The sequence below is a fragment of the Rhincodon typus genome, chromosome 1 (genome assembly GCF_021869965.1).
Source record: "Rhincodon typus isolate 14 chromosome 1, sRhiTyp1.1, whole genome shotgun sequence".
NCBI classification, from domain to species: Eukaryota; Metazoa; Chordata; class Chondrichthyes; order Orectolobiformes; family Rhincodontidae; genus Rhincodon; species Rhincodon typus.
This window is the reverse complement of record NC_063332.1, coordinates 56,470,837-56,480,241: the sequence shown is the minus strand read 5'-3', so window position 1 is coordinate 56,480,241 and position 9,405 is coordinate 56,470,837. Positions and strand designations below refer to the sequence as shown.

Genomic DNA, 9,405 nt, shown 5'->3' with positions numbered 1-9,405 from the left:
CAGTAGATCTCCCAGCTTTCAGTATTAGGATCACGTTCCTTCTATTTTCGTCCCAGATGGTACAAAAGTTAGCAATGTAGTAAACGGTGAGTAGGATTATAGCAGCCTTCAGCAGGACCTGAAAATACTGGTGCAATGTGTAGGCAGCTGGTAGGTACAATATAATTTGGAAGTGGGAAGTTATGCATTTAGAGAGGCAGAACTATCCAAATGGTATTGCTTTGAGGGGGTGCATGAGCAGCAGAATTTTCAGTTACACATTTACAAATTCTTGAGGATGGTAAAGCAAGTTGAAAAGGTGGTTATGGATGAAAATGATGTAAAATACAAGATAAAGAAACAGATCTTAAACCTTTACAAATCACTGGTTAGGCCTCAGCAGGAGTATAATGTCCAATTCTAGGCAACACACTTTAGGAAGGAGGTCCAGGCCTTGAATATTGTGCTGAAGAAGTCTACCAGGATGAAGTCAAAGATGAGACACCTTACTTATGGAGAGAGATTGGAAAAGCTAGGATAGTTCTCTTTAGAGCAGAGAAAACATGAGGCCAGTTAGAAATATTCAGAATAATGAAAGGTTTTCATAGAGCAAGTAGGGAGAAAATCCTTTCGAGTGGATCAATAAGTAGAGGTAAAATAGTTTGCAAAACATCCAAGAGGGAAATGAGTCAGAGAGTTGTAGATGGCTACAGCATGGAAACAGGCCCTTCGGTCCAACTTGTCCATTCCGCCCAAATTTCACAATTAAACTTGTCTCATTTGCCTATGTTTGTTCCATATCCCTCTATACCTATCCCATCCATCTATCTGTCTAAATGTTTCTTAAATGACTAAATTGTGCTTACCTCCACCATTACCTCTGGAAGTCATTCCAGACACTCACCACCCTGTGTATGGAAAAAAATGTCCCTCTGGATCCTTTTGTATCTCTCCCCTCTCAACTTAAAATTATGCCCGCTAGTTTTAGACTCCCTTACCATCGGGGAAAAGCTGTTGGCTCTCTACCTTATCCGTACCTCTCATGATTTTATATACCTCTATAAGATCACCCTTCAGTCTCCTACGCTCCAAGCAAAAATGCTCCAGGGTATCCTTATGGTTCAAACCTTCCAGTCTGGGTACCATCCTAGTAAATCTTTTCTGTACTTTTTCAAGTTTAATTATATCCTTTCTACTGTCGGTCAACCAGAACTGCATGCAGTACTCCAAATGTGGCCTCACCATCATCTTCTACAGCTGCAACAAGATATCCCAACTCCTATACTCAATGTCCTGACTGATGAGAGCAAGCGTGCTGAAAGCCTTCTTCACCACCCTTTCTACCTGTGACTTCAAATGAATTGTTTTTTTTTACACAGGTAGTTATTATGCTGGATGACAAACCAGAAAGGGTGGAGAAATCAGATGCCATAGAAATGTTCAAAAGGCAAATTGACATGTATTTGAAGAGGACTACATTTTTGGATGATGAGGAAAAGCCTGGGTGTGGGACTAAACTGGACATCTCTTTGAAAGAGCTGGCACAAGTATGATGGGCAGAACAGCCTCCTTCTCTTTTCAAATATTCTATATTGCTGAGATTTTAGAGTCTCAAGAAGTGAGCAGGAAGGCTGTTGGGACCAGAAAGTCAGGAGGGAAGGTAAGGTAGGTGGGTGGGATCAGGGGAGGGATGTTGCCATGACTTTTCTGCTATCGTGGCATTTTGCCAGCACTGGGGAAAAGGGCAGATGGCCTTCCCACCCCAAATGTGGTATGAAGGCTATTTCAGAATTGTATAATTAAATACGCACTTGGGTTCAATACTGTGGGAATCATGTGACTAAGCATCTGGGACTAGGTGAGTGGATGGGAGGAGTGGAGAAACAGTTAGAATTGAGACAAAAGCTTGCACTGCAGATAAAGAACACTGTCTATGGTCCATTCCATAGTTTAGGTGGACAGTCATTAACATGTCATCTTATGGGTATCACTTTCAATTCTATTGTTTAAGGATATTTTTTAATCTTTGAAAGCAATCATCTCTGTAGAGGCTGATAATACAATAGCTTGATAGTCCAGTCTCATTAAATGATACATGAGGCATTGTCCAGCTGATGTTGACTTCTGAGCAATTTCTGGAAGGTTTCTACTAAATCCAATTACATGATGATAGCCATGTTTGTGAGGCTGCATTTTTAAAACAGACACTATATATATAAATATAGATAGATAAACATAGATTTATATTAACATTTGGTTTTTAATCTATTCATGACAGAGGCCATTCAGCTCATCATATCTTTGCTGGTTTTCCAAAACAGCATTGCATCCACTGCCATTCCCTTGCCTTTTCTTCACACTCCTGCATATTCTTTCTTCCCCGATAATAATCCAATTTCTTCTTGAATGTCTTACTTGAACCACCACACTCTGTATCCTAACCAACTGCGTGAAAATGTTTTTCTTCCTGTCATTGTTGATTCTTTTGTCAATTAATTAAGATCAGCGCTTTCTTGATCTTGATATTTCCACCAATTGGAACGATTTTTCCCTATCTACTCTGTCCATTCACGTCATGATGATGAATACCTCTATCAAATCACTTCCCAACCTTTTCTTTTCCATGCAAAGCAGTTTTAACTGCCTGAATCTATCTGCATAACTGATGAATGCGAGGAAATACTTAAGAGGAAAGAAATAAATTGAACTTTTGAGATATGATGTATAAAGCCAACATTTTACTTCAGTTCTTTCTAATGTAGTGTCTTATTTTGTCTCTTGGAACCTAAGTTATTCGTGATAAATTGTTTTCCGGTGTAGTGACTGTTATGTTGGCAGCTACTTTAAACACAGCAGAGTCGCAGGAACAACGGAGAGAATGAGCGTTTTAACAGTTTTGGTAATATTTGCATTGGAAAGAATGTTGGCAAGATAGAAAGGGGATCTATACCTTCTCTTTTTGCTTATTTGGCTAAATGGCCAGTTGGAGGCTTGTTTTTACTCCCCAATCAAGGGAAGGTATTGATGACAGTCAACAATATATGGAGTCATTTCTCTGCCACTGGTGTGGAAGATATGGCTTCCACACAGACAGAAGTATTGACACAATACCACATCTCTGTAATTCAGGGTCTTACTGTAGTATTTCTAAAATTAAAGTTACTGACATTTGAAAGAGTTTGATCATTCTAAATACCTTAGCTATTAATAATTTCTGTGGGCGTTCATATAAAGCATTCTCTTTCAGGGAGTATGGAGCAATTGACGATGTGGACATCGACTTGCACATTGATGTCAGCTTTCTTGATGTGAGTAAACAAAACTGTCATTCATTATATTACAACATGATTCATTAAGCAGGGAATTTGTGTGCAAATAAATTGAATCACATTCCTGATTTTATACTGAAGGGCACGTTATTCATGGCTCATTAAATTCCATTCCCAAGTTCCGAAATTAAAATTGTCTGCACTGTTGTGAAAATGTTCGACATAATGATGCTAACTTGTGAGATGATTGCGTACATGGTTAACTCATCCTAGACATCAGTTGAAAGGTTGCAAAGTGCTGGACGAAGAAGCAGGTGCATGGATGAATTTACCCTTGTCCAAAGTGATCAGCAGATTTCTAATAGTGGTCTCTGTGAATTGATGTTTCTTCTGCTGGGGAAACATGAGAGGAAAAATGGGAAAGTGGTCTGATTTAGGTTCTAATGTTTTACCTAGTGTAATAGGCAGAGCTACGGAGAAATTTCCAGCTTGTAATCTCAACCAGGCAACAATGAGTGGCACACAACCAATGAAAAAGTAGAATAAAATGTAACCCTTGAAGGAAGGAATAATAACACATGTGATATATCATATGGTGAGGTTGTGCCACCATTCATAGAGATGAAGGAATGGCAATTTATAATGGAGTTGTGTGAAGTTAGTCCCCGTTGCCAAAAGATGGAAACTACACATGTTGGTGTGAGCCCCCAAATCTTTTAAGTGAAATATTTTAAGTATTTCTTTTATTCTGTTTATTTAAACAATGGAAAGTTAAATTCTTTAACAACATCATGCCACTTTAAGTATAGATTGCAATTTGCTTGTATCGTTCTTTCTTGTTTCTAATTTAGCTTCCAACTTTACCAAAGATACTCACTCGCATAAGTCTCAGACTTGGCAACAGGTCAGCACTGGGACTTCCTTTCAAGAACTCACTAATTGCTGTAGTCACATCTGGAGGCGTTAATTATGTGTCAACAAAGTGTGAGCCCAGTCCTGCTGTTGGCCAGTTTTTTTGATATACACACTTCCCACAAGAATCACTGAACAATGTGGCAACCTTTATTACGTCTTCCCTAGTTCAGTGGCACAACATCGCAACAGTTCATCCAAGCACTGAATCTGACACCAGGCATATCATACAAATGATGAGAATAAGTTGTGGAAGATTGAAGAGAGACATTTCTCCTATAAAGTAATACAGAAAAATGAATTCCAAGGCTGGAAGTTCATCAATTAATCTACAGGGAAAGATTTTATAATGTTCTAATGTTTTAGATGTCCTAAATGTGGAAATGTATTTTGTTTAAATTCTTTTAATGGAGTGTGAACATCTCTGGCAAGGCCCATCTATAATTGATCTGGAGAAGGTAGAGATGAACTACTTTCTTGAACTTCTCCAGTCCTTGGAATGTGGGGGCACCACCGTGCTGTGCAGAGTAGAGTTATGGAGTTTCAGGTTCATGAACAAATGACAGTGGAGATATAGTGATATAGTTCCAGCTCAGGCTGGTGGTGGGCCTGAGGCAGAACATGATGGTGGTGGGGTCCCCATTGCATCTGTTACCCCTTCAAGGCAGTAGAGATTACAGGCTTGGAACCTGTTCTTGAGGAAGGCTTGGGGAGTTGCTGCAGTGCATCTTCTGTGTACTGCACACAGCCACCACTATGGCATGGTGGAGGATGGAGTAAATAGAGTCATACAGCATGGAACCAGACCCTTCGGTCCAACTAGTCCATGCCAAACATAATCCCAACTAAACTAGTCCCACCAGCCTGCTCCTGGCCCATATCTCTCCAAACTTTTTCTATTCATGTACCTATCCAAATGTCTTTTAAACGTTGTAATTGTACCCGCATCCACCACTTCCTGAGGAGGTTCATTCCACATGTGAACCACCCTCTTTGTAAAAAAAAAATGCCTCTCATGTTGCTTAAGATAGTGATGAGGAGCCGATTAAATGGGCTCCTTTTTCAGGATGGTGTTAATTTTCCCAGTGGGTTGTTGGAGCCACTCTCATCCAGGCAAACAATCATCAAGAAACATCCCGAACTCTAAATGTACACTTGATAGCTGCATTTATGAATTAGCTGCACACAGTATCCAGTTCTTTGACAGTGATTGTGTGCAACTTAAATGCTACATTTAACTGTTAACAATGTAGTATGAAGTTTTTTTCCATAATAAAATTAACAGAAAAGCTGAAATGAGTAGAAAATGGAAATTTCTCATTTCAATACATAAGCCAAACCTTGCATGAAAAACAATAGATTTGCCAACAAGATCCCAAAGCAGCCTTTACTGAGTTTCCTTCTGTCTGGAGCATCTAGTTCCTTGCAGTAAATTGTGACAATGGATGGGAACAATTTAATAGGAGCCAAGCATAATTGAGCTGTTAGTATGACAACTTCAACATTGTCAGGTTTAGCACCCAAATAGATTCACCTGCACATTTGTTATGTTAGAAGATGAATGAAGTGCGCACTTAGTGTGATCATTCATTATACATTGCTGATAGATCTTGTTATTTTTATATTTCTGAATAAATTGTTTTGTTTCTGCTTGCCTGGCTATTTGACAGGAGGAGATTGCTGTTGCTTGGGATGTAATTCGCACAGAACCAGTGATAGTACGTCTGCATTGCTCTCTCACGCAGTATTTAAATGGCCCAGGTTAGTACTATTCTGAATCTTTAGGTTAATACCAATATTTATTCACAATAATGTTTTTGAAATCCAAACATGTTAAATGCATATGGGTGTCAGAAATCCACTTTTGCTCTAAAATCTTTCATTTTGATGTTATTGAAAAATATAACTGACATTGGAGAAGTAACTTTCTCACTTAGCTTTCCTGGTACCTGCCTAAAATATAAATTGAACATTTGGGCAGTCACTATCTATAATTGCAGGCCCCTAAGATCATGACCGATAAACATTAATGGTGGAAGCTGCTCCTCACTAAAAGCCTAAGGCCAGAAAATTACTCTGAAAGGATCTGCTTTAGTTTACCTCAATACCGTAGAAGGTGAGCACTTCATTTGTAGTGGTTTAGGTCTAGGGATTGAGTTTCTCACAGGTATACTACCTGAACTCGGTCATCATAGTGTTGGTGCTACAAAGATGCAAGATGGGGGAAAATTCATTATTTAACTGTATTCCTTTGATTTGTGTCTTTTGGAGTCGTCCAACTTCCTATTCAATGATTTCATCATCCATCCAACTGAAACTGTGTGAGTGGATGATGAGGGTTTTGGGTGGCGGTTTTGGCAGGCAAGCAAAGATGTTTTGGAGTATGCTGACAAGCTATCTAATCTCCCTGTGATCCTGCTATTTAAGGCTAACTTTGAGTACGAACAGAACAATGGATTGGATAGGGACAGTTATGACTTTGAAACAGCAGTAGCAAAATGGAATGGTGAGTCAAGGGGAGAGAGGAACTAGTCCTGACCAGCCTTGCCATGGTTAAGCTCTCATATCACAGTCAGAGAGGATATGAGCTCATTCAGAGCTATTTACACAGGACCTGGTTCAGATCTTTGGTGGGCAGCCACTCCTTTCCCTTGTAGATCTTCTCTTGTCCTGTGTTGTACTAAATATGGGAGATTGGACCAGGTTTTCAGCTAAACCCAGCTAACCAATGAAATACTAAGCTGTTCTGTTATACAATATAAACTGTTTGGTCACCTCTCATTTGTTAAGTGACAATCGGTGTCCTTGTTGAACACACATCCATTGAAACAATGGGAGAATCTGACATTTGTCCCTCAATGATTTTTTTTGTGGTTCATGCACTGATGTATACCTGACAGAAAATAGGGGAGAAAAATATTGCAGGCAGTGTAAACTATTTAGATACTGCTGTCATATTCTGATCCTGGTAATAAAAATGGTACGAGCTTGTTTACCTTGTATTTCATAGTTGGGCAATTTGAGATTCGATTTGATTCTCTTTTTTTTTAACTATACAGTCAGCCAAACAAGCCAGTAATGACGGGGTGGGAGGGTGTGCTGAGAGGAGGATACAAGAATGCTTCGTTGTGATTTGAACAAGTTGAGTGAGTGGGCAAATGTATGGCAGGTCCTTTATTCATTTATTCATTCACAGGATGAGGGTGTTACTGGCTAGGCAAGCATTTATTGCCCAGAGGGCAATTTAAGAGTCAACCACATTGCAGTGGGTCTGGAGTCACTTGTAGGCCAGACCAGGTAAGGATGGCAGTTTCCTTCCCTAAAGGACGTTAGTGAACCAGACTTTTTTTTTCCGACAATCGGCAATGGGTTCGTGGTCATCATTAGACACTTAATTCCAGAGTCCACCACCATGGTGGGATTTGAACCCAGGTCCACAGGACAATACCTGGGTCTCTGGATTAACAGTCCAGCCATAATACCACTAGGCCATTGCCTCCCCATGAAGATGAAGTACAATGTGGATAAATGTGATTTTTGGTAGGAAAAACAGGAAGGCAGAACACTGAATGGTGATAGATCAGGAAAGGAATAGGTGCAACATGACCCTGGGTCTCTTTGTACACCAGTCACTGAAGTTAAGCATGCAAGTATAGCTGACGATGAAGAAGGCAAATAGTGTGTTGGCTTTCATAGCGAGGGGATTTGAGTACAGGAGCAGGAATGTCTTGCTGCAATTGTACAGGGAGTAGGTAGCCCACAGCTGGAGTATTGGGCTCCTTACCTGAGGAAAGATGTTCCAGCTAAGGTAAAGGTAAAGTTGCCATAGTCCCACCAGAACATAGGGCTGCACTCTCAGGAGGGAGAGCGATGACTAGTGGTGGTATAAACTGAGGGTCACCACAGCTCAGGTGAGGGGAGAGATTGAGAAGGACAGATCTTCATGGTAACCATGGCATCTTGCTATGGAGGGAGTGCAGCAAAGGTTGACCAGACTGATTCCTGGGATGGCAGGACTGACACATGAAGAGAGATTGGATTAGTTAGAATTATGTTTGTTGGAGTTTAGATGAATGAGGGGAATCTCATAGAAACCAATAAAACTCTAACAGGACTATACTGGGTAAACAGGATGTATGTTGTCTGTGATCGGTGAGTCCAGAACTAGGGGTCACAGTTTAAAGATATGGGCTCGTCCATTTAAAACTAAGATACAGAGAACTTTCATCACCCAGAGAATGGCAGTGTGTGGAAATCTCTGTCATAGAAAGTGGTTAAGGTAAAAACATTGCATGTTTACAAGAGGTAGTTGGATATAATTCTTAGGGTTAAAAGGATCAACAGTATGGGAGAAAGTGGGAACACTGAATTGGATGATCATCCAAGATTACATTGAATGACACAGCAAGCTCGAAGGGCTGAACAGCCGACTCCTGATCCTATTTTCTCTGTTTCAATGGACTTTTTTGCTTTGCTAGGTCTCCTTGATGCCACATAAATAAAAAGTGAAAGAACTACGAATGCTGTAAATCAGGAATAAAAGCAGAAGTTGCTGGAAAAGCTCAGCAGGTTGACAGCATCTGTGAAGAAAAAATTAGAGTTAATGTTTCAGGTCTGGTGACCCTTCCTCAACTGGGTCCAACCCATCTCCCACACTTCTGCCCTTACCCTCTCTTTTCCCACCCACAACACTTCACCTACACATTCGCTGCTCACAATATAGTCTCCTCTACATTGAGGAAATGAAGAGAGATTGGGTGACTGCTTCACCGAACATCTACGTTCTGCTCGCAAAAAAGACCCTGAACTACCTGTTGCCTGCCACTTTAACCCAATTCCCTGTTCCCTGGCTCACATCTGTGTCTCTGGCTTGCTGCAGTGCTCCAGCGAAGCTCAACGCAAGCTGGAGGAACAACATCTCATTTTCCACTTGGGGACCCTGCAGCCATCCGGACTCAATATTGAGTTCAATAATTTTAGGGCTTAAACGCTGCCATATCCTAGCCCCCTACCTCTCACACCAGACCTTGTTATCACACAACCTGCCATTACACACTACCTGTTGTTAGTCACTAACAGTCCCTATTAACAGCAATTCACTCTCCCAGCCAGATCGTTATCAACTCCTTTGTCTATCCAACTGCTCTTCTGTCTCTCTCCAGGCTCTATCTTCTTTATAAAAAAGAGTTCTGAGGAAGGGTCATTGGACCCGAAACGTTAACTCTGATTTTTTTTCTTCACAGAT

At 40.5% G+C, this 9,405-nt stretch overlaps 1 protein-coding gene across 1 annotated transcript in view; it reads left to right on the top strand.

Moving 5' to 3' along the window:
- The first annotated feature begins 277 nt into the window (after positions 1 to 277).
- The window catches only part of LOC125482937 (protein mono-ADP-ribosyltransferase PARP8-like), a 37,404-nt gene continuing 28,276 nt past the window's right edge, over positions 278 to 9,405 (top strand). Inside the window, exons 1-4 of the mRNA XM_048595859.1 lie at positions 278 to 367; positions 1,359 to 1,526; positions 3,156 to 3,287; positions 5,831 to 5,921. Coding sequence (XP_048451816.1) covers positions 278 to 367; positions 1,359 to 1,526; positions 3,156 to 3,287; positions 5,831 to 5,921 — 481 coding nt within the window. The remainder of the gene's footprint in view (positions 368 to 1,358; positions 1,527 to 3,155; positions 3,288 to 5,830; positions 5,922 to 9,405) is intronic.